Genomic DNA, 24,216 nt, shown 5'->3' with positions numbered 1-24,216 from the left:
CGCGGCTGGTCCCCAGCCCCGACCCGTCCCGCTTTGCCCCTCCCCGTCCCTGCCAGGCTCGGACCTGCGCCGCCCGCGAGGGCTGGAAGGCACTAGAAGCGCCGCCGGGGCTGCCCAGAGGCCGGGTCCCCGCTCCACTTTGCGCAAACTTGTTTTTCTAAGGTCAGCGCTGCGAGCTGGCTACATCGTCCTCTTAAGGTGGACTGGGGAAGTTGCGGCCGACCTCCCCTCGCCTCCGGATTCCGGCCGCGCGGCTACTCCTCGCTTCCCACTGGCGAGAGGCTGGAGGCGGCGAAGGAGTCGGGGAGTGGAGGCGCGGGGGTGGGGGGTGTCTGCCTTTTAACCCTCCCCAAGAGGTCGTGCCTCTGAGCCCCACAGCTGAAGGCCCCTCTTGGGTGTAGGTGCGGGCCGGAGGGGCCCGATCCTTTCAGAGCCGGGCCGAGGTGAAGGAAAAGAAGGAAGTAAGTGAACGCAGGGGGAAGGGGAGAGGAAGAAGAGAGTGATGGTACAAAAATAGCGTGTGTGTAGGAAGGACTTCGGTGCCGCCTGGAAAAGAGGCGCGGGGAGGAGAGGGAGCGAGAAGGGGGCTGTGGCGGGGAACCAGAGGGGAAGGGCCGGGGCCTTCCCAAGGAGGTGGAAGCTCCCTGGCCAGGTGTCTCGGTGGTGGAGGGCGGATTGAGGGGGTGGGGAGGCCCAGGCCGGGGCGTATGTGGGAGAGCGGGGCCCTGAAGGCCTGGGTTCCAGGAGAAGGACAAGCCCTGAGGAAGATGAGGGCAAGGGGAGCCGGGGCCAGAGGCCTGGGGTTAGAGAGGACAGAACCCCGGTTTTCCTGGAGGGAACGCCGTTCCTGTAGCAGCCAGGTCAGTGATGGGGAGTGCCAGTGTTGTGGTCACCTGGCAGAAGAAGGCTCCGCCACTGTGGGAGGAACACAAGTTCAAGGCCCGCTGCTAATGGGAGAGGATTTTGCTTCACACAGTGGCAGTTAAGAGGATAGGAATGACACAAGGTGAGAGAAGGCCCAGCCCTGTAAATGGACAGAAAGTTGAGGCCCAGAGAAGGAATAGGTTTGCTTAAGGCCACACAGCAAAGCTTGGGGTAGAAACAAGATTTGAATTCCTGATTCCCAGGTGAAAGACCTATGCAAAGTAACACCACTGCCTCCCCTCCTGCCCCAAGCCTCCTGGTTAAATGCCTGGTCCTGCTGTTGTGCAGGGGGAAAGGGAGGGTGCCACACTTGAGAACATGGGCTGAGCTCCCTGGGTTCAAATCCCCTGGCTACTGTTATGAGCTGGGTGGACTGGAAAGTACCCTACCTCTTCTGTGCCTCAGCTTCTTCATGAGACAAGGCCAGCGTGAGTCTCAATTGTGAGGATTTGATGAGTTAATATTTGTAAGACATGTTAAAAAGAGCCTAGCACATACCAAGTGCAACATAAGCAGTTGATAAATAAGTGAAGTGTTTGACGACAGTCCTTGAGAACCCACAGGGTTCTGGGCAGCATTGAAGTGCAAGGGAATTTTCATTTCTTTGGGTGTGGGAGAGCACGAGGTCCCTGTCCGTGAGGAATTTATATTCTACTAGGGGAGACAGATAAGTGGACAAGTAGAAATAATTAATGAAGAACGGAAGATTGAACTTAGAGAAGGAGAGGGGTGAGCGTATTTAGATAAGGCGGCCAGTAAGACCTCCCTGAGACATGGGTTGCTGAATCACAAGTAGGGTCAGCAAGGCGAAGATTGGGGGAGAAAGCTGCTCCAGGAAGAGGGCCCAGCGCAAGGAGGGGAAGGCCTCAGGTGGCTAGGCTGGAGGAGAAAAGGCGCAGCTTGCAGGACTGGGGAGGGTGGGATGGTCTCCAACACCTGGGTAAAGAGCCTGCGTTTATTCTGCAGTTGGGAGACCCCTAGAGGGTTTTCAGTATGGGAGGGCCATGTCTGATTTATGTGTCTAAAAGGCCACTCTGCAAGCATAGGGTGGACTGGAGAGAGAGTTGCGTGGAATTGGGCACCAGTGAGAAAGGAGATTGTTCTGGGGTTATCCTGGTATCTGATGTGGGGGCAGGGAAGGTCTCCAACTCTTAGGACACATCGGGTCTAGACCATGAAGGTGACCAGGGAGGCTCCTGGGAAAATCTGTCACCAGACTCCATCTGGGGTGGGAGTGGAGATGGGGGTTGCTGAAGTCAGAGAAGAGGCAGCCTCCTGCCCTGACTTCCAGAAGGCTCTGCTGTTCACTGTTCTTCAAGACACATACACACTCACAAACCTGCTGGGGGATTAGGAAACTGGAGATTAGGGAAGGATAATAATTGAACCACCTGCTATTTATATATAGCACCTTTGGCAAAGGCGCTCAGCAGGGCTTCCCTCACCTCTCCCCCAGGAGGGGGCCCTGACCCTTGTTCTCTGTCCACATAAAAATCATCCTTGGCCAACCTCAAGGCTGAGAAGCCATTGAGACCCACGGGCCGTGGGTAAACTGATGTGAGGGGCAACTTGTCTGAGGCCACACAGAGAGATTATGGCAGATAATTGACATGAATCAGCCACCGGCACAGCAGGAGGTCTGGGCTGCCCTGCATTAAAATCTAACTGCCTTCACACATGTTCATTCATGCACTCAAAAATATTTATTAAGCATCTGCTAGGTGCCAGGCACTGCGAATGCAACAGTTGGAAAACATAAAAATCCCTGCCCTCAAGGAGCTGACATTCTAGTGGGAGGAAACGAATCGATAAGATAAGTAAATTATTTAGTTTGTCAAATGGGATAGGTGCTATGGGGTGGGGGGAATTAGCCAGGGAAGAGGCCCAGGAGTGCTGATAAGAGGGATAGATTGCAATTTTGAACACGGATCAAGGAAGGTCTCACCAAGGAGGTGAGATGGGAAGCCAGGGGTGGTTGCATCCCTGCATTTGCTGCTTGACTCTTCCTCTTACTCCTAGAGGGCACAGTCTGTCAGCAAATCCTGCCTGCTGGGCCTTCTCATCACAACCAGAGCCAAACCACTTCTCAGCACCTCCGCTGCTTCCGCCCTCGTCTGAGCCTCCACCGCTCTCACCTGGGTGCCCTGTTGCCACCTTGTGCCTTCTGTCGATTCCTCACTCAGCAGCCCGAGGAATCTTTGCACAGAAGTCAGATCACATTCCTTCCCTGTTGTCAAGGGAAGAAGACAAATGGGCATGAGAAGGAGAGGATCAGGGGCTTGGAAGCCAAGATTTTGCCAATTTGACTTATGCAACTTGGGCAAAAAAGAATTTTGAGCCTCAGTCTTTTCATCTGTGAAATAGGGATAACAAACTCTGATACGAGGGGTCAGTAGTGGCAAGGATGTGAAAGCAGCCATGATGGCATGGCAGGGCCTATCTGGAGTTTGGCCTTTGCAGGGGGGTGGATGACACCCTTGTGTGTTCTAGGCCCTTTGAGATACATTATCTAACTGAAGCCTTAGCAACTCCACGGGGTTCCCACAGGTGAGGAAACACACCGAGAGACAGAACACGACTTGACCAGGGCCACCCTGTGGGGCACGCTGGCACCTGCACAGCCCAGCTTCACCTGGTTCCAGCCCTGCCTGCGCTCTGCTCCCCACTTCCCGTAACCCTGGGCTGGCATCAGCAGGCAGGCCTGCCAGGAAGCTGGGGCTGCCAACGACCTATTTTTCTGGGCAAGAAGAGCCATTTGGAGTTAGAGGTCTCAGCTGTGGAGCCAGAACAATAAAAATAAAAACAGCGTGGACTCCTAGGCAGCCTGGACCAGGAAACCAACTGCCCCAAGAGTTGCTGCTCACCAGGCTGGAGAGCAAGTGGGGTTGGGGGGATGGGAGATGGGAGTGACCTTACCAAGCCCCTGCTATGTCCTCCGGCCCTTACAGAGTAAGGGTAATCTCCAAGGCTCACAACAGCCCCTCTCTCTGGGTGGCCAAACCAGTCAGGATTTGAACTCAGTTTTCCAAACAATAACAATTCCCATCTGTTCGGCATCTACTATGCTTTACAGACTTGTGACATTCATACCACACCTGGGGGGGTGAGCTAATCATTCCCTCATTTTACAGGTGAGGCAGCTGAGACTTCAGGAGGCCTCTGCTCACACGCCACCTCCTTGAGAGGCCTTGCCAGACCACCCTGTTAGTCACCCCCACCCCTGCCCAATATGCCATACCCTCTTCCCTATTTTATTTCATCTTCATAGCATGCATCACGACCTGCTAATATTGTGTGTCTCCATTGCATTTTGTCTGTCTCCCTAACTAGCTCCAGGTCAGTTTATCCTAGTGGCTTGCACTCCAGTGGTCTCTCATACTAGCCCCGTGGGGCAAGTTATTTTGATGATCTGTGCTTCCTTTGGGGTAATGATAGGACCTTACCTGAAAGGTTTCTTGTAAGGGTTAAATGAGTTAATATAGGTTAAGTGTTGGCCACTGCCATTGTTTTGTCCCGGAGCTGTAGCTCCAGGGTCTTCAACAGTAAACAGTAGGTTGTCAATAAATATGTATTAAATTTAAAAACTGGGCTGGGCATGGTGGCTTACACCTGTAATCCCAGCACTTTGGGAGGCAGAGGTGGGAGGATTGCTTGAGCCCAGGAGTTCCAGGCTGCAGTGATCTATGATTGCTCCACTGCACTCCAGCCTGGGCAACGGAGCAAGACCCTATCTCTAAAATAATAATAAGTAAAAATAATAAATAAATGAAGCACTCTGCCCATGATCCAATCTCAGGGTAAGGAATTGGCACAGCCTGGATTTGAAGGTGGGTCTCTAGGAGCCTGTGCTTCAATCCATCCCACTTCATAATCACCTCTCCACAGGCCTCCATGCAACCACAGCTGCACAGGAATCAGAGCTTTGGTTCTACAACGTGAGCTGATACCAACAGCCCCTGGAGGGATTGTTAAAACACTGATTCCAGGGCCCTAGCCATGGAGTGTCTGATTCAGTAGGCCTTAGGTAAGGTCTGAAAATCTGCATTTCTAACAAGGTCCCAGGTGATACTGACGCTACTGATTCAGGGATCACACTTTGAGAACCGCTGAATAGACTGCCATTCAAGCCAAGGTGAGACTCCTTTGTAAGCCCGGCCCCAACTTCCGTGTTGGTTAGTCTGTCCATCCCTCTGGTTTCTGTCCTCCCCTTAGGGTGAAGGCAGAGGGCAGGACAGCGCTTGCTGTAGAAACTGTAGCCAGTGCTCTGAAGCCTAGGGGCTGTGACAGATCATCAAGCCCAGGACCCAGGGGAGCTTTGCTGTAATTAGTGCTTTCCTGGGGAAGTCAGCGATTGAGCAACTCGGCAGGCAAGCAGGCAGCTCATAGGAGCCCATCAGGGGTGGGACCACACTGTTGGGCCCTAAACACTGTTCTCAGGCTCTGGGGATCTGGCTCCACCCAGAGCCATGCCCAGCTGTGCTGAGCTGAGCCAAACCCTCCCCAACACTTCTGGGTGGGCATCCCTCTACTGGTGGTGTTGCAGGGGCAGAGAGCTGATTACCTCAGCCATCACGGAGAGACCTGGGTTTGAGTGCTGGCTGTGCCTAATAGTACTAATCACAGCTAAACATAGGGAGTATGTGTTAAGCCCCAGGCCTGAAGGGTTTCAGCACATCATCTCATGATGCCTCCCTGTGATTATCTTACGTGCACACGTTCTTATCCCCATTTCACAGATGAGAAAACTGAGGCACAGAGAACTTAAGGAGCTTGTCCAAAGCCCACACCTTGAGAGCTCCAGAGCCAGGCTTTGAATCCAGGAGCTCTCATTCCCTATCCCCTGCTCCCGACCTCTGCACATTCTGACTTCTACTTGCTTAGGATGAGCTTGGGATGCCCCACAGTGCCCTCTCTGGGTCTCCATCACTACTGAGGTGTTGGCTTGATGATTTCCAGGTCCTTCTCTGGTGCCCAGCACCGGGCCTGCTGAAAGGTCTTAGACACACAAGGATCTGGTGGATGAAATAAGGAATGAACAGATAACCCTAACTCCAGTTCTGATGGGACAATATAGCTCAGTGGCTAAGAGATATGCATGCAACTCCAGGCTCTGCCCCTCACTATGTGTGTGATCTCGAGTGGGTCTCAGCCTCAGTTTTCTCATCTGAAAATAGGTGAGGGCAGGATTAATGCATAAAGAGGAGAATGAGAGACAGAAAATATGCACCAACGCATGGCAGCTGAGAATGATGTTTGTTGCCTGCTCCATCTCATTCTGTTTACGCAGTTTCTCAGGCAAAATACCTTGGTGCCCTCCTTGACTTACCTCTTTCTCTTCCTTCCCTGCCAGCCAATCCTCTTGGCTCTACCTTCAAAATAAACCCAGAATCCAACCACTCCTTCCCACCTGCATCACACTCTGGTCCCAGCACCTTCATTTCTCACCTGGATTAGTGTGGTCACTTCCTCACTGGCTCCCTACTTCCTGGACTCCCCACCTTGTTGCTTCTTCAATAAAAGCCTTCCAATGGCCTTCCATTCCTTCTCTTGGAGTAAAACCTGAAGTTCTCAATGCAGCTCAAAAGGCCCCCTGTGATCCTCTGCTTCACTGACCTGGTCTCCCCACACTCTCCCCCTTGCTCACTCCACTCCAGTTAATTCACCATCTCAGTATTCCTTGAACATGCCCAGCAGGTGCCTACCTCAGGGCCTTTGCACGGGCTGTTCCCTGTGCCAAGAACCCTCTTCCCCAGCTAGCTGCCTAGTTTGCCCCTGACTCTTCCTTAGGGTCTCTGCTCAAATGTCACCTCTGCAGAGAAGCATGTCCTGACCACTCAGCTAAAACTGTCCCATCACTTCCTATTCCCTACTCCACTTAATTTTTTGATAGCATTTCCATTTCTTGACAGCATATCAATGTTATACATTTGATTGGTTGCGAGGCTCTCTCCCACTGATCTTTGAGCTCCATGCAAGCTCTTTGCCTTTGTTCCCTAGCACCTGGAGCTGAGCCCACACACAGTAGGGCCTCAGGCAAAAACTACTGATAGAGTGAAAGAAGGAGCAGGAAGCAGGAAACAGGAAGCAGGATGCAGCTCTGTCCATGAAGGCACTGGCGGCAGGATCCAGGGACTCAGGCTCCACCACCCCGAGGGCCTGGCTTGGCCTGGGTTTCCTGAAGGAACAGGTGTCCTCGTTGAACTCCCGGCTGCTTTCCTGGGCAGGGAAGCCAAGACTGTAGTTGGCCTCATTCCTGTACCCAAGAGAGGAAGTGTCCATCCCTGGGCAGGAACTGGTTTGGCTCTCAGGGAAAGCCTAAACGACACATACCACTTTCTCTGCTGCTGCAGCTTCTCATTGGGACCATGCCCTCTGGGTAGCAGTTGGCCATACCGGCCTTCATGCTGCCACTGCTGCTGGAGCAAGGAGGGAAGTGGATTGGAAAGTCTCCCAGAGCCCTTTGGACTGTACCTGATGGGAGCCTCATAGCCGTGCCATACCTATTGTACAGATGAGTAAACAGAGGCTCTACCTGACCAACATATTGGCTTAGTGGCACAGAAAGGCCATAAACCCAGATCTTTTGATAGCAAATCCCTTAGTCCCCTTCCTTACTCCCAACTCACACCCTGCTGCCCCAATGCCCACAACCCTGGGCTGGTTCATACTTGAAATTCCACCATTATAGTTTTCTTTCTCACTGTGTCTCATTCCCTCTTCAGCAAAAAAGGTGGTAACTATCCCCATGAATATCTGGGAATAGATGAGGAGACTGAGGCGCAGAGAGGGAAATGGGTGGCCTGAGCTCTCACGGCCTGTAGGCATGACAGGCCAAGTTAGAAAATATTAGTCTGTTTGTCCTCTTTATGTTTCTTCTCTTCAGTTTCAAGCAAATAGTTGGGCTTAGTAAACAGGTGCTGCAGGGATTTAGGCAGAAAAATGAAGGCCCCTTGGTCTTTAGTAAAGTCTAAAACCAAAGAGATTCCCAGGAAAGACTGGGAGAGGTTGGGGGCAAGCACATTGGAGAAGCTGGAGGGGGTCAGGCTGACAGGGGGTGCCGCCCCCAACCCAGCAGGATTGGGGAGGGGCCAAGGCCTCCAGGGCAGGCCTCATGGTGGCTCCAGGTAGCCATACCTGTGTCTCAAGGTCTCTGCCCTCACAGAAGACCCCACAGCCCCACAGGGTGACTGAGATGGGGGTCCCTTAGGGTGGGACAATGGGCACGGCCTCCATCAGCCAACAGATACTTATTGAGCACCTACTATGGCCAGGGGCTCAGCTGGATGCTGGAAATGAGGTAGTCACAGTTCTGCACTCAAGGCATTCACATTTTAGTGGGGGAGATGGAAAGATAAACACATGAGTTAAGGGGAGGGGATGCTATTCTATGCAGTGGAGGTCTCACTCAGGGAGTGGAGTTTCCTAAGGAAAGTATGAAGGAGAGCCATAGGAACACCAGGTGAAAGGAACGGCCAGTGCAAAGACCCCGGGAAGACCCTGGGATGACAAGTTCAAGGGCAGCTGGGCAGCCAGGCAATGGGAAACTAGCCAGGAGTGAGGCGGGAGATGAGGTTAGAGAGGAAGCAGGGCCCAGTCTGTTGGGCCGTGCAGGCCAAGGTGAGGCCTTCAGGTTTTACTCAGAACCAGATGGGAGCCACTGCGGGATTAGGAGCCAAGGAGCTGCAGGCAAGCAGTGTGGACAGATTCCTGGAAGCCACCTCAAATGTCCAGAGACTCTCTAAGACCCTGGATCTGAGCAGGCTCTGGAGAGGAGAGAGCCCCAAGAGTGACCAAGGTTGGGCTTGCTTCACGTCACCCCCATGGGATACATTCACAGACCAGATGAATTTAAGTAATTTGGGGCTTCTCAAACTTTATTCTTGTTAAATGCAGATTCTGACTTAGTAGGTTTGTAGCGGGGCCAAGATTCTGCATTTCTGGTAAACTTCCAGATGAGGTTGAAGCTGCTGGTCCCTGGACTGCACTCTGAGCAGTGAAGATTTAAAGGAAAGAAATGGCCACGTCTGGCCCAACTGTGCCTGTGGTTTGAGAATCATACCTGCTGCCTGGCTTCAAGGCCATCATTCAGGGCTCTTGACAAATTGTGCAGCCCCTCCACTCAGCCTGTTGCTCCCAAAAACCAAATGGGTCTTTCCTCAGCTCCATGCTTCCTGTATGACATAGGCAGTGTCTCCGGAGCCAGCTTACTTGGGTCCAGATTCCAGCCGTGGCAGCTACAGGTGGCAAGACTGTGGGGAAATGATTTTGTCTTGTCATTTAGTTTCTCATCTGCAAAATGGAAAAATCATGATAGCTTCTTTATGGAGCTATTTGAAGATTCAAAGGAATAATATATATCAAAAGTCTGGCACACAGGAGGGACTTAATAAACGTTATATCACTTTCCCTTCAGTTTCACCTGTCCTTTAAAGTAGTGATCTATGTACCTTTATCTCATTATTTCAAATTTTTCTATTTTTGTGTATGTTCTATGAAGTACATAACAAAGAAATATATAAAAATTTGTAAAAAGTATCAGATGTACATACATTGAGGAATACATGTTTAAAATGTTTTTACTAATAGTGAATATGATACAAAAAATTTTAAAGACCACTGTTTTGAAGCCCAGTGGAATTGATAGAAATAGAGACTCTCAGAGCTGGAATAGATTTTAAAGGCCTTCAATTCCCCTGGCACCCACTCTCCCATCTGATGCCCAAAACCCTTGGTTGCACTCGAGTGCCTCCACTACCTTTCCAGGCGATCCATTTTGTACAGCTCTGGGAACGGTTTCCTGAACCCAGTGCCTATCTGTATTCTAGCTGGCTCTGAGTTCCCAGGGACTGACTGAACTGCTCCTCCCCTTACTCTGCTGTGTCAGAGCCCTGGGATCTCCCAGGGGCCCAGTGCCAGGTTGTGTGCAGAGTGGGCCCTAAATAATGTCCCATGAATGAGAGGGAGTGGGAGATGGGGATGAGAAGGGTGATTCTGACAACTCTCATTTGAAGGCGTGATAACAACTCACTGCTGTTGTCCCCCCGGGAGTGTGTTGTTCTGTGTAACTCTGGATCTGTGTCTATTTGTTTGGATTTATTTGCATGTGTTTGTACATATGTGTGTGTGTGCATGCATCGTATGTTTTGCTGTGTGGCTGTATATGAGTGTGTGTGTATGTCTATGTTGCACTGCAAATATCCACGTGTGCTGTGCATGTCTTTCCCTGTGTTTCTGCATGCTTGTGTGTCCAGGTGTATGTCACTATGGGGTTGTGTGTCTGTCTCTGGTTTGTTTGCATGTGTGTGAGTGCTGCACACGTGTAGGTGTGTGCTGTTTGCACTGTCTGTGAGTGTGTGCACATCTCTCTCTGTTTCTTTGTGTGTCTGTGTGCCTGGGGCCCTCCTTTGTGTGTCTCTGTGTGTGTGTGTCTGAATCTGCAGGAGTGTGTTTCCCTTCTCTGCTCAGTCCCTTCAGGGAGCTGGGGTGACTCGCTGCAGCCTGGTCAACTTAAGGTCGTCTGACTGGCAGGCAGCATGGGTTCCACACCCTCCTCTCCTGCTCTGCTGTGCTAATCACTGGGTTACATGCAGATGGCAAATGCGTGGCTGCCAGGCTTGGAGGAGGGACTGTGGAGGGGGGTGTGCAGATGAGCAGACACCAAAGAGCGAAAAGACAATTTAAAGGCAGAAAGGGGGAAAACAAGCCTGCTTGGCTTTGGAGTTATGGGTGTGGGGTTCTTTCCAGAGGCGTGAATTTTATTAAGAGGATGTGATGACTACGATGTCTTCCTTCCCCTAATCAAGTAAGAGTCTTAGAATCACAGGATTCTAAAATCTTGGAATTTTCGAACTATAGAATTCTAGAATCTCAGCTGAATGCAACTCTAGACTCGTAGAACCTCTTCAAGGACCCTAATCCTCCTGGGAGTTTAGCATCTTCACATGCACATGCAGTTCTTCTTGTCTCCCTTCTCCTTGTATAGAATCATGGCCAGGAAATGACCTTGAAAGTTCATCCAGTCCACCCCACCCTGGCTCCGGGCAGGGCAGTGGAGACAGAGGTCCAGCCAGTGAGGACATTCTTGGAAGTGTTGCACTGGAATCTTCCCTGGCTCTCTTGCTGGACAAGGACTTGTTGCCTGAAGAGTCTGGAGTCTCATATTACTCTCCTCATTGCCACCTTCCGCAGGGACTGAGTTCCTGGCAAAGGCAAAGACACCTATGTTCCCAGGATGTTCTCAGCAGTTCAGGAGCTGGCACAGGCTGCAGGCGTGGGGAGAGTAAAGGGACGGGGCTCGGTTCCTCTGAGATCCTCCCTAGGTAGAGGCTCAGTAACCCAGCCTGGGGTGGGGGTGGGTGGCTAACCAGACAGCCACACGCATGCCCCAGGATATTCAGTGGGGTGTCTTCTTCCTCTTATTGCTTCCTCTTGCTGCTTAAAAGAGTAGACTATGTCCGGTCGGGCATGGTGGCTCATGCCTGTAATCCCAGCACTTTGGGAGGCCCAAGCGGGCTGATCACCTGAGGTCAGGAGTTCAAGACCAGCCTGGCCAACATGGTGAAACCCTGTCTCTACTAAAAATACAAAAATTAGCCAGGTTTGGTGGCAGGTGCCTGTAATCCTATAATCCCAGCTAATCGGGAGGCTGAGGCAGGAGAATCGCTTGAACCCGGGAGGCAGAGGTTGCAGTGAGCTGAGATCACGCCATTGCACTCCAGCCTGGGGGGACAAGAGTGAGACTTCATCTCAAAAAAAAAAAAAAAAAAATTCTATGTCCTATCTCAGAAATCCTGGGAGCCATGGACTGTCCCTGAGGGAGGGCATTGCACTGTACTTTGAAACCCTCCAGGACTCACCTACACTCTTTAATGTGGCAGCTTTTCAGGCTCTGGCTACTAGCCATCCCCCCCGCCTCCCTCCCTTGCTCCCTCCCTTACTGCCTCCCTTTCACACATGTCCAGCCACAGTGAACTCCCTATTCACCTTGAATCTACTTGACTTCATGCCTCTGAATGTTTGCACAGGCCCTCTTTCCTCTTTATCTCTTCTTCTTGGTGCAAACCTTGTTCATCCTTGGCATGCAAGCTCTCACTCAATTGTAGGCACTATGAGAGAGTCTGGTTTATTTAATACTTTATTTCCCCAAATCTACAACATTTGGCACACATTAGGTATTGAACCAATGTTTGTTAAATGACTAACTGACTGAATGTATGGTTCAAAGTCAGCTCATTTCCACTCTAAAGCCTCAATTCTCCAACCCCTTCTAGATATTTCCCTGAGGCCCACACCATGCCCGGGATTACCTGTGGTTGTGAGCCCTTGCTTACTTCTTCACCAGACAGGGAACCTCTTGAAGCTGGAGCCATGTCTGATTAATCTTTTTACCTGTAGCATCCAGTTCAGGGCCTGGTACCCAGCAGGTGCCCAGCAAATGTGGGGCCCTTGCCAGCAGCCTGGCTTAGTGACTTGAAATCCCCTGTCGGTCCCAACTGCACGCGCCGGTCCAAGCTGTTGGCAACATCTGCCTCAGAGTCTCATTTGCAATTATACATTCTCAGGCTCTTGCCACTTAATATTTAATAACCAGGCGGCTGGCCTTCTCTGGCAGCCAGTTAAGTCCCTGATTGCCTCTTGTCTGAACTTGGCCCCAAGTGAGGCAGGGACTGCTTTGGGGTTAAGTGTAAAGTCTGTTTCCTGAGTTGGGGGCTAGCATAAGGCCAGACCCTTGGAGATGGAGGAAGGAACGGCTGCTGGCTCAAGGCTTCTGGGTGACCTTACCAGGCAAGAGGCAGGTTGAGCATTTGCTCCAACTGGCTCCACCTCTCCTCCCCTTCCATGTGGGTCGACGCCTGCTCCTGGCCTCATAATGGGAGGAGGAAGGGAGGAAAATTATTAATGAGAGGGTCCCTGACTCACATCTGATTGGTCCAGGAGAAAGAAAGGGGGATTCTGCCTGGGCTGTGTCCCAGCAGGAAAGGTGGTTCTATCCTGTGTGGTTTGGCCACCAGGAGCCAGGGCAGTCCCTGTGAGGGCCTATGGCGCCACAGAGTGGGGCTCTGGCAGTCGTGCAAGCCTCTCCTGGCACAAGGCTGCGGAATTCTTCCAAGTTGGCTGTGGAAGGAGATGAGGCAATGGTGATGACCTGACCCTAGGGGTAACCCAGGCTGCTGTCCAGCTCTGTGAAACCCTGCAGGCCCAGGGAGGCGTGGGTCAGTTCTAAAAGCTGACCTCTGCAGAACTGCTGGGGTGAGAGGGCGCAGAGAGGCCAAGTGACATCCAAAGGTCATGGGAGGCTCCAGGAAGGGGAACAGCAAGCACAAAGTCTCTGAGGCTGGACTCTGCTATGGAAGCCCGATGTCCAGAGAAGGACTCACACCTGGGAATCTCAGACTTTGGATCCCAGAGGACATTTTACAGGGTCAAGAGACTTGCTTTCCGGGTCCCACTCTGCCCCTAACAAGCCCAGTGACCTTGGACAAGTCACCCTGCTGTTTCCACTGTCACTGCACATGTTGGGCAACATGACTGCCTGACTCCTTCCCGCGTGGAGTCCTCTGTTATCCCCTCAGAGGTCATTTGGTGCAATCCAGGAATCTGAGACCAGAAATGCCGCTCTGTTGATCGACAGGGCTGGTCCCTTTAGAAGGTTGTGCTTAGTATAGAACACTATGCTTTCCCAATGGGCAGTGTTTACCAGCACTTACTGTGTGCAAGGGGCCATGCTCAATAAACCCTCTGCTAACACACATAGTCTCAATCACCTGTGCCATCCTTGTCCCTTCCCTTTCCCTCTCCTGCTCATCATCCTCAGATCCTGTGACAGTATCTTTAAAACCCAGCCCAGCCCTGGTCCACCGTCTCATCCCACGTTCCCCTGCACTACCCTCATAGACCACAGCTGCTGTCATGCCCATGGCTGTACCAGCCTCTTTTCAGCTTCCCTGCACCACCCTGGCCCCTGCAATCCATCCTCTACCAGCAGCCAGGAGGCCTTTGAACCATCAAAATCAGATCACATCCCTCCCCTGCTCTGAACCTCCAGGGACTGCCATGGTGCTTCCAGTCAAACTGAATCCTACAGCCATGCTGCTCTACATGGCCAGTCCCCACTCTTCTCCATCCTGAAGTTGCCCGTCTTTGCTGCCCACTCTGCTTCAGCCACACTGGCCTCCTCAATGTGTCCCTTGAGGCCAGCCTGGGGCCCTTCAAGGCTGTTGATGTCACCTGCGCCTTAGTTCAAATGCCTGCCCCGAGAGTATCCTTCCTTCCTTCTCTAAAAGACCCCTCCTCCTTACACCCGGCCCCTTGTTATCCCATTTCCAAGTTTTATAGCACTTATCACTTTCTCATATTTCTCTTATTCATTTATGTGCACCCTCCCCCACCTGGAATGCAAACTTTGTCAGAACAAGACTTAGTCCCTGTTGTTCCCTGCTGGTTCCCAGTGCCTAGAAGGCACCAGCATGTGGCAGGGACTCCATGGGATTTGTCAGAGGAGGGATGACATGGCCTCGAGGGATGAGTGTAATAGTAGTATCCCATTTAATAGAAAGCCCAGCAATGCTAGGTGCCTGTGCAACTTACCAAACTTGTGAAGGGTGGAGTCGGGATTCAAACCCCCATCCAGGGAGTTCTAGCATCTATGCTTTTGTTCAGGAGGCTGCATGCTGTGGTCATGGTCAGAGCCCCTGAGCCCCAGGGACTCAGAGGTCAATTAGGGGTGGGGGGGGCACTGGCACTGGTGGTGCCTGGGATGTGCTTCTTGATTTTGCCCCCAGCTGGGGCCCTACCTTAAGGTTAGGGTTCTGGAACGAGGGGCAGCCTCACCCATACCCCTCTGCCCAAAGGCCACCCCTGTAGCTCCTGTTGAGGCTGCTGAGCCCCCTGGAAGTCCCTGGCTTAGCTGTGGGTCAGTGAGCTCATCCCCTGCCCAACCTACGGGTTTCCAACGCTCCCTCCCTCTGCTGCAGTCATTGCTACACAAGTTAATGGAATAACAAGACACTTTACCTATTATCTGATGCAAATACCTTTCCTCGCCAGCACCAGCTCTGCAGCTCAGATCTTCCTGTAACCCAGCAAACAGGCCTCCCGCTCCAGGCTCCAGCTGAAGAGGCCTGAGCACCAGCCAGGCACATACAACCCCCTAGCTCGAGGCCTGGAAGGAGGGGTCAGAGGTGTTCTGCTGACGGGGTTGTGGCACCAATCTTAGTACGTTTCACCTGCGACCATACAGTGAGGCCCACTGTGCACAGGCAGTTTGCATATTTCACCTTCACATGATTACATACAATTCTGATCCTCACTAGGCAGATGTGAGGATGAAAGGCACAGGCAAAGCTGTGTAGCGCTCAAGTGGTGGATCCAGGTGGGTTTCATACCCGCATCCCAAAACTTGACCCCTCTCCTATCCCCTTCCTAAGAGCTTTGTCTTAGTGGCCCCATTTAGACCCAATTTCTCTAATAGCTCCATAGTAGGAGTTCTACTTATAGACGAAGAAGACGAAGGGGGTGGCACCTTGCTCAGCCACACTAGGGTAAGTGGGACTCTATGCCCAGGAAGGTGGATGTGTGTGTGGGGGTACAGTTGGGTCAGGAGAGTTCCCAAAGCTTGCCCCTTGGGAAGCTCTGTCCTGGGACCCCCACCACCACCAAAACACACCTGGCCTAGTTCATATTCAGTGCTGCAGGCATGTACAGGGCATGTACGCAGGCATGTACAGGGCACCTAGCAGGTGCTGGGATCACCCAGATGGAAGGTGGACCTCCAAACAACTACATGAATCTCACAGGATGGCGGGACAGACTTAAGCTCCTCAGTTTTCTCATCTCTAAAATGGGGAAGATAATACTATTACTTCTTCTATAGAGTTGTGCTGAGGATGAAATGAGAATGAAGCACTTAAAAGAGGATCTAGCACCTACTCAATGGCCGATCAACAGCCATTTTTATTGTCACCTCCAGATCCCACATAGGCAGCTCTTCTCAAGGTCTATTGTCCTGACAAATAAAGCTCTAGTTCTGTCTAGGTCAGAATCATCCCTAAGCCAGTGGTTCTTAAACTCCAGTGTGCTTCAGAATCCAGTAGCATCATGTGAAAAATGTAGCCACAGCAGGTCTGAATGGGCTTTCTAGGAAGCTCCCTGCATCCCATTCTGACACAGGTGGTTTGCAGCAGGACTCAGACCCTCTGCTCTGGGGGGCACCAGTGAGACTTTGTTGTGGGAACGTGACTCCTGGTGACCAGCCCCTCCTCATCGCCATCAAGGGAGGTTTAGGATGTAGCATAGTGGTCAAGGCCTTGCCAGGAGACCTGGGTTCAAATCCCGGCTTCCCTCTTCTGGGCAAACGGCCTCCCTCATTTCCTTTTCTGAGACATGGAGGTTCCACAGTTCCCATCTCCCTGTCTGAGGGTTGGATGAATGCCTATCCAGAGTGGGCCTGAGGCATGTTGCACACCCAGCAAGCAGGGGTGGCTGCCACCTTCGCCCTGCAGCAGTTTGTCTTCTGAGGCTTCTGTCCCTGAGTGTTTTATTTTCTGTTGATAGATTCCAGCTCATGTTCATGGGCCTGCACCTGCATACAAATGCCAAGAGGACTGGCCCGCCCCTGGGATCTGTCCTCACCCGCTCCTCACCAAGCACCCGGCTGCAAGTTCCCAGCAGGGCTCGGAAGTCCCGGGGCCTCCTGTGAAGCTCGGACCACCATGCTGGTCCAGCCTCCTTGGTTGTGGTCGTGGCCGGAAGCAGCCAGGCTGCTGGCCCCTTTGCGAGCAGGAGTCTCTGTGAGAGAGTGGCTGCTGGGAGGCCTTCAGGGAACTTGGGCGCCGCTGGGACAATTGGTCGCTGTTTGGGGGAGTGAGGTTGGCAGGCCCTTGGCCCTCGGCATTGAGCCTCTGCCAGGCCCCTGCCAAGCCTGGGGCTGGTTTCCCACTGCCTGCTAGTTTCAGGGCCATTTGGGGAGGGGGCCCAGGGGAATTCATTGCCCCTCTCTTCAGCGTCTTTGCTGTGGTCCAGGAAGCCCGGGCAGTGTCCGCTCTCAGACAGCAGGTCAGCACAGCCTCAGACATGTTCTGACGATGCCCGCTGTCTACCAGGCTAGGGGTGGGATGCTTAGAACCAGCCTCCCAGATGCCTTAGAGACCCCTCCAATGGGCTGCCAGGGGCCTCACAGGCCATGGCAATGCAGAAGGCCTGGCTAGCTTGAGCCCATGCATGCTTGTTAACTCTGGGTGGCCCTAGTCAAGAGCCTTGGCTGGGGAAACAACTGAACAAAACAAAGCCTCTACCCTCCTGCAACTTACATTCTCACGTGGGGAGGTGGGGGTCAAAGCTGTGACAGTGCGGGGGAGAAAAATAAAGTGGGGATGGATACAGGGGGATGGATACAGGGGGATGGATACGGGGGTGGATACACGGGGGTGGATACAGGGAGGTGGATACAGGGGGATGGATACAGGGGAGTGGATACAGGGGGGTGGATAAAGGGGGGTGGATACAGGGTGGTGGTGTGGGGGTGATTTCTGCCAAGAGGTCAGGGAAGGTCTCTCTGAAGAGGTGACATATGAGCGGAGACATGTAGCTATGTGGAGGAAGAGTGTTCAGGCAGAAGGAACAGCATGTGCAAAGCTGCTGAGCAGGGACAGGGCCTGGCATGTTTGAGAAAGGCTGGGAGGCCGCCGGTGTGACTGGAGCAGAGGGAGGGAGAGGGAGAGGGGAGGCAAGGAGGTCTAGGCAGAGAAACTCCTCCCCACCACCATTGTCCCGTCTTAGAGACAGGAAACTGAGCCCAGAGAGGTTAAGCAACTTGCCTGAGGCCATGCACCTGGTCAGTGGAGGTACCTGGCTGGATGCCTACTGTGATGTCAGAGCCACTTAGCATCATGTGACTAACATGCTCTGTTGTAAAGCACAAGCGGCACCTTGTCATCAGTGACCTGGGATCACTGAGTGCTAGTGGTTTCCCTTTTAACTGTAAGCCCATTTGGCAGGGTTGTGTGCTGGCCACCCAGGAGCCGGGCCATCTTTAAGTACCTTCCTGAGATCTGGAGTCTGACAGGCCTGGGTTCGAATCCCTCTTCTATACTCACTAATCACTGGGGTTTTCTAGGCCTTGGTTCGTTTCTCTGTAAAATGGGGCTAATGCTGCCTACCTCAGTGGCCTGGCAGGAAGTGAATCAGCCCGAGATGTGGTGGATACTTAGAAAACATTTACCACCTTCAGCCCCCCTCACCCAGGCCTCTAAAGCTGTGGTCCTCAAACCTCACAGTGTCCTTTCCTGGGAAGAAACAGCCCTCCCTAGAAGTGCTGGGTCTGCATGCCTGGGGGCTTGAAATGGGATTCTGATGCGAGGTGCTGCAGGACCACCACTGCGGTAAGGTTTCTGCAAACCTTGTACAAATGGGAGATGTTGGCATCCCCCACTGTCCCCTCCCAGGGCCTTCGCTGCTTTTCCTTTGTGGCATCCGTCACACTTGTAATTACTTGTTTAGCATCTGTCTGCTTCTCTGGGCTGCGTGTGTTGGCCTTGTTCATGGCTGGGTCCCCAGCACTGAGCAGCCTGCCTGGGGCGTAATAAGTGTGTGTTGGGAAAACAAACAAACAGACGCCTGGCTGGCTGAATAAATGCACGGATGCTCTTCAGAGCAGCTGGACTCAGTGTCCCCCCACCCCCCAACCCCAAGGCCTGGGTTCTGACACAGGCTCTGCGGCCACACACTTCTTGTGTGATCTTGGGCAAGTCATCGTGTTCTCTGAGAAATTACATTGATTACTGGGGAGGAGTCGTGTGCAGAGGATCCCTGAGAGCTCTGGAAGAACTTGTTGGAAGTGGGTTTTTGGAAGAAGAAACCGCATGAGCAAAGGTAAGGAGGGAGGAAAATGCACAGCTTGTTCAGGGGATGGCCAGATGGCCAGGGGATCCGATGCTCTTTGTACACCATAGTGTGCGTGTCTGTGTATGGGGGAGTGTGGGATGTGTGTTTATGTTGCTGTGTGTGTGTGAGTTTGAGAGTGTATATGTGTGTGGTGTGTTACTGTGTGTTGTGAAGAGTGAGAAGCTGAGGCACAAGGAGGGTAAGGGTCTTACTTGATGTCCCTGGGGTGGGTGGCACGTGGTAGCCACCCTCTCTCTCATGCATGCCCTTATCCTCTGCTCCCCTGGCCTCAGGATGTACCAGGCACTGACCCAGGCACTGGGGTTCCAGCAGCTACAATGGCAAACAGAATCCCTGCCTTCACAGGGACTGCTGTCGCAAATAGAGGGGTGACATTGTGGAGCAAGGGCACAATTGGCTCTGGGGGCCTTGAAGGTCAGGCTGTTGAGCTTAGACTTAGGCCTGGAGGCACGGGGAACCGTGGGAGGGATCTTGGAGGGGAGGTGCCCTGGGAGACATTGAGGAAGGAAAATGCACCATGAGATAAGTTCTGCAGCTGCAGAGCATTGGGCGCTGCTGATGGAGTAATCAGGAGACATTGTGCTCACTTCTTCCCTTCCTAGAAGAGGAATCGCAGCACAACCAGGGTGAGGCGAGTGTATGGGCAACTTAGCTCAGTAGCTAGTGTGTGTGTGTGTGCAGTGTGTATGTGTGTGTTGTAGAGTGACTCAGAGTGGACTCTGCACCTCTGCGAGAGGGAATTCTATCATGGAAATCGTTTGGTGGCCCTCGGAGGCACGGGGTCATGCAGCAAGCTGGCACTAGAATATTTCGAGCTCGCAGTAATGAAAGCAAATGGCAATTTGGCGTGTCTTCAGGCTTGAAAGCCGCAGAGCAGCGTTCAGTCATCAGCGGCGGTTATCACCCACCGATAATGGGGGCTGCTGCTCGGGGCCCGGTGAGGGAGAGGAGGGCTCAGAGAGGTTAAGTGACTTGCCCAGCATCACATGGCCGGTAATGGGAGGGCAAAGTCCAAGGTGCAGAGTTTGGCCTTTCCCTCCCCCAAGGCCGGGCCGCTCCCCAGAATGGATCATCTCTGAGCATTTCCTGAGTGCTGGTTTCCATAGCAGCAGGGCCATTCCTGCACAATGGATCCCCATCTTTCCCCGGCTTTGCTGCTGTGGGGGCTGGCAGGGGTGGGGATGCTTGGTCTTGGGGACCGCTGGGGTGCCAGTAGGAAGGAGCTGAACAGGCCATTTGGATGGTCTTGGGGCCTCCAGCCTTTACAGAAGGGCCACACCTGTTCAATGTTTTCCATTTCAGCTCTGGAGTTGGGTCCACTTCCAGGTAGAGGGTAGGCAAAGAGAGGACAGAGAATGAAATAGGAAAAACACCAGAAACAGAGAATGGGAAAGTCAGAGACAAAATAAATTTTACAAAAGCCGAGACAGAGAAAAGGTGTTTGCTTTCCAGACAAATTATTTCATTTCATCTTTACAACCTTGGGAGGTAGTTTCTCTTTACTCCAAATTGACAGATGAGGAAACTGAGGGAAAATGCAGTGCTTCTCAAAGTATAGTTCGAGAGCCAGCCTGAGAGGTCACAGGGTGAAAAGTTGTGGAGAGGATAATGATTAAAACGCAGATTCTCTTGCCCCATCCTGGACCTATGGAATCTGATTCTCTCCAGTGGAACCAGGACGCTGCATTTAGCCAGTTCCCCAGGAGAAATTTCTATAAAGTTTGAGAATATCCACAGTCAGGAGGGTTGCCCTGTGCTATGCTGAAGTTTATGCAGCACATAAACTCAGAGCCAGGATTTAGGACCCAGAAGGGAACAAGATAGAGAGGAAAGTGACAAAGAGAAGCTTTTCAAAGCAAGACAGATATGCCTCAGAAGAGATGGCAAAGAGCAAGAGAGAGAAATAAGACTGACAGAGACACATTGGGAGAAGTCCTCTGAGCTAAGAGAAGGAGGAATCTGGTAGGACTAGTGTGCACTTTTATTGATTATGGATTGCCTGTCACTGTAAACACAGCCCTCACTTAATCCTCACAACAGTCTGATGAGGTAGGTCCTATTGCTCCCATTTTTTGGATAAGGAAACTGAGGCAAGGAGAACAAAGGGGAAGAGCCTTGCTTTGACCCCTGGTGGCCTGGCTTTGGAAGGGGTCACAGCTTTAACCACCAGGCTAGGCTGCCTCCTAAGCAGAAAGCTTGGGGACTCAGACTTAGACTCCAGATTTTTCTCCATCACCCTACCTGTGTGACGCTGGGAAGCTTTCTGTGCCTCAATTGCCTCACCTGCAAAATGGTGATAACAATACCTGTCTCAAGGAGTTCCTGTGGGGCCTTGTCTGAGATGGGGCAAGAGCACAGAGCAGTACCTAGTGCTAGAAGTGCTCCATAACAGTTAGCTGTCAATAAATACCTAGAAAGTCCAGGAAACACATAAAAGTTTCTCATAAATGGTGGGTTTCTTGAGGCCTCTTTGCCCTGAACTGGGGCAAAGGATGGTGTCTTAGTCCATGTTATGCTGCTATAACAGGATACTGCAGACTGGATAATTTATAATGAATAGAAATTTATTTTGCTATGATTCTAGAGACTGGGAAGTCCAAGAGCATGGAGCTGGCATCTGGAGAGGGCCCTTGGGCTCCATCATCGCATAGTGGAAGGCAAAAAGGTAAGAGACTGTGCAAGAGCAAATAAGAGGGAAGGGTGCTGAGCTCATCCTTTTACCAAGAACCCAATCCCACAATAACCAACCCACTCCCATGATAATGGCATTAATCATCCCTTAAAGGTCCTACATGTCACCACTCTTGCATTGGGGATTACATGTCCAATATGTGAACTCTGGGGAACACATTCAAAACCTAGCAGAGGGGAAGAGGCTCCCAGTGAATCTTGCTCCTCTCTGAGTCTAGAGCAAACCTATCAAACACAGAATCATTGATGACACAGAGACAATGGCCCGACTAATGGCCCTATCTGCCACTCTAAGCCACTGGGCTCCTGTGAGACTCACCAGGTTATATAGGGAAGCCCCAGCCTGTGACTCACAAGAGCTCACTCCCAAGTCTGCTCTGCCAGATGCTATGGTGGCTCTGGTTGTCACTATTATGTGGACTATTATGTCTACTGTGCACCTGCCAGATATCCTCTGGGTACGTTGGTGCCATACCTTCACCCTGTGACTGAGGCGCAGGAGCCCTAGGGATGCCCCACTCACCCTTCCAGGGAGGAATGAGTCCTCCCACTTTACAGATGAGGTAACAGAGGCTCAGAGAGGCAAAGTGATGGGCCGTGGGACACACATCTGGAAAATGGTGCAGTCAGCACACACACAAACACACACACACACACACATCTGGCTGTGCTCTGGTTGCCTCTAACAAGCATTTATTGAGCCCCTGCTGTATACCGAGCATTTGTGATATTTGTGAGCATAGTCATTACCTACATCTTCTCATAGGCTGGGGGCAGCATAAGAGGAAGGAGATCCTCCTACATGGCATGATGGGTGCAGCAGCAGCAGCAGGTGACGTTCATGCAATGTGCCAGGCACACATCCAAGGACGTCTCATCACTCCATGCCACAGCCTTGTGGTCACATGGTGAACATAGCTTGGGTGGTGATGAGCAGCCAGCCTTGGTCCAGCCCCTGTTCTTAAGTGTGGGTGGTCTTGGGTTGACTGGGGTGGGAGGAGGTTAGGAAACAAGCCCTGTGACCATTGGACCTTTCTCTGGTGGTGGTGGGCGGTGTGAGCTTTATGTCTTTGCTCTCAGGACAACACAGACCAGCTGATAATGCTGATGTTCATTGACCCTGTCATGGTATGTGGTGCAGTTTATACAATTGAATCTTTGGATTTCACTTACTACCTGAGGGTGGGTTTTTAATGGTCTGTTATTATTATCTCCATTTTACAGATGAAGAAAAATGAGGTTCAGAGATTGTAAGTAGGGAGGATTTGAATCTGGCACTTGAATGCCAAGGCCTGTCCCCTAACTGCCTCTTGGTTCTCTGGGAAGGGAGGGATGAGGCAGGTCAGGGGCTCTGGGCTGGCTTCCCAAAGGAGGAGGTGAGGGCTAGACTGAGACTTGACGCACAAGCAGGCGTGGGACTGATGGAGCGTGTGTGTGTGTGGAGAGGGGGTGGCGGCTTGGGCAGGGCTTACTGGGTGGGGCCCAGGGGGGCTGGAAGGTGGGAGCAGGGCCTCAGCGAGGAGCCGGCTACAATCTCATCTTGTCACCTGGGTTACCCTGTGTTAGTAAAATCAAAGTGAGGTCATGCCCCCTCCTGCACTCAGAAGACTCCTGTGGCTCCACATTGCGTGCGGAGGAAAAGCCGAAGTTCTGATAGAGGCCTGCAAGGCGCTGCCCTGGCTGACCCCGGCCACTCCTCTGACCTCACGTCCAGTCTAGGTCCCCCTTGCTCACTGAGCTCAGGCCGTGCATTCATGGACCATGTCGGGCACGCTCACGGCCCTTCTTCCTGCAGAGCTCTGCTCGGAGATATCTAGAGGGCCCCCTCACCTTGCCAAATCTTTTCATAGACAGGCCTTCCCTGACCCTCTTATTTAAAATTGTGACATCCCCCTTTCCACACCCCTGCCTCTCACGCTCTCCCTTCCCCTTTCTTGGTTTAATTGCTACTTTTTCACAGCACGTATCCGCATCTGACATGCTATGTATTTTACTTGCTTATTTGTTTAGTGCCTGGCAGTCCCTATAATGACGTCAGCTTTAACTGAGATTTTGTCCATGTTATTCACTGCTATATCCCCGGAGCCTAGAACAATGCCTGGCACATAGTAGGTGCTCAATAAAATAAATTGTTGCCTAAATAAACATACCAGCAATGACCCCGTCTCATCATCATCCCTCTGCAAGTCATTTTATTTTTTTTCCAGTTTTGGAAGTTGAGGCTCAGAGAAAGCAAGGAGCTTACCCACGGTCATGTATCGAGTAAAGGGGCAGGGTGGGTGCCCAGCTCTCCTCAGGAAAGAAGGACTTACTGCCCAGCTATTGGTGGTGCAGCAAAGTCCCTGTTGGAGATTGCCCAGTTAAGGAGAGCAGTCTTGCCTGAGGTCATGTCCCCTCCCTAGGCAGCTCATATCTGATGACCGATTTATGCAGGGTCTAAAGGCCCAGCCCAAGCCACTGACCACAGCCCCAGGCTCTGGTGGCAGTAGAGAGAGAAGCACAGCTTACTTACAGCTGACAGCCCTAGGCAGAATGTTTTAGATGCCATATGAGTTGAATTATGTCTCCTCCCACCCGCACCATATTCATATGTTGAAGCCTCAACCCCCAACACCTTAGCATGTGACTGTATTTGGAGACTGGGTCTTTAAAGAGGTAATTAATTAAATGAGGTCATTGAGGGTGGATCTTAATTCAATA

At 52.0% G+C, this 24,216-nt stretch overlaps 2 protein-coding genes and 1 long non-coding RNA gene across 6 annotated transcripts in view; 1 reads left to right on the top strand and 2 right to left on the bottom strand.

Annotated features, from left to right (window-relative positions):
* LOC116461231 (tyrosine-protein phosphatase non-receptor type substrate 1) overlaps positions 1 to 437 on the bottom strand; it is a 45,578-nt gene extending 45,141 nt beyond the window's left edge. The window contains exon 1 of one of the 2 annotated variants that reach the window (XM_032142742.2): positions 65 to 437. The gene's annotated coding sequence lies outside the window, so the exon portion shown is untranslated. The remainder of the gene's footprint in view (positions 1 to 64) is intronic. The other variant, XM_032142746.2, reaches the window with a different exon arrangement.
* Positions 1 to 24,216, top strand: part of LOC116461230 (signal-regulatory protein beta-1-like) — a 133,776-nt gene that overhangs the window by 1,939 nt on the left and 107,621 nt on the right. The window contains exons 1-2 of one of the 2 annotated variants that reach the window (XM_032142738.2): positions 374 to 461; positions 21,410 to 21,490. In XM_032142738.2, the coding sequence (XP_031998629.1) occupies positions 21,430 to 21,490 (61 nt within the window). In that variant the 5' untranslated portion in view covers positions 374 to 461; positions 21,410 to 21,429. Of the gene's footprint in view, positions 1 to 373; positions 462 to 21,409; positions 21,491 to 24,216 lie in introns of those variants that run through there. The other variant, XM_032142736.2, reaches the window with a different exon arrangement.
* Positions 7,744 to 15,362, bottom strand: LOC131382226 (uncharacterized). Of its 2 annotated transcripts, none has more exons than XR_009211515.1 (3): positions 14,938 to 15,362; positions 11,908 to 12,029; positions 7,744 to 9,173 (listed from the first exon to the last, which is right to left on the bottom strand). It is a non-coding gene; the product is annotated as an uncharacterized LOC131382226 (long non-coding RNA). The 2 variants fall into 2 exon arrangements; XR_009211516.1 differs by lacking the exon at positions 7,744 to 9,173 and adding an exon at positions 10,527 to 11,123.

This window comes from Hylobates moloch, unplaced genomic scaffold, assembly GCF_009828535.3.
Source record: "Hylobates moloch isolate HMO894 unplaced genomic scaffold, HMol_V3 SCAFFOLD_21, whole genome shotgun sequence".
In the NCBI taxonomy this organism is placed as follows: Eukaryota; Metazoa; Chordata; class Mammalia; order Primates; family Hylobatidae; genus Hylobates; species Hylobates moloch.
This window is presented reverse-complemented; position numbering and strand designations above follow the sequence as displayed.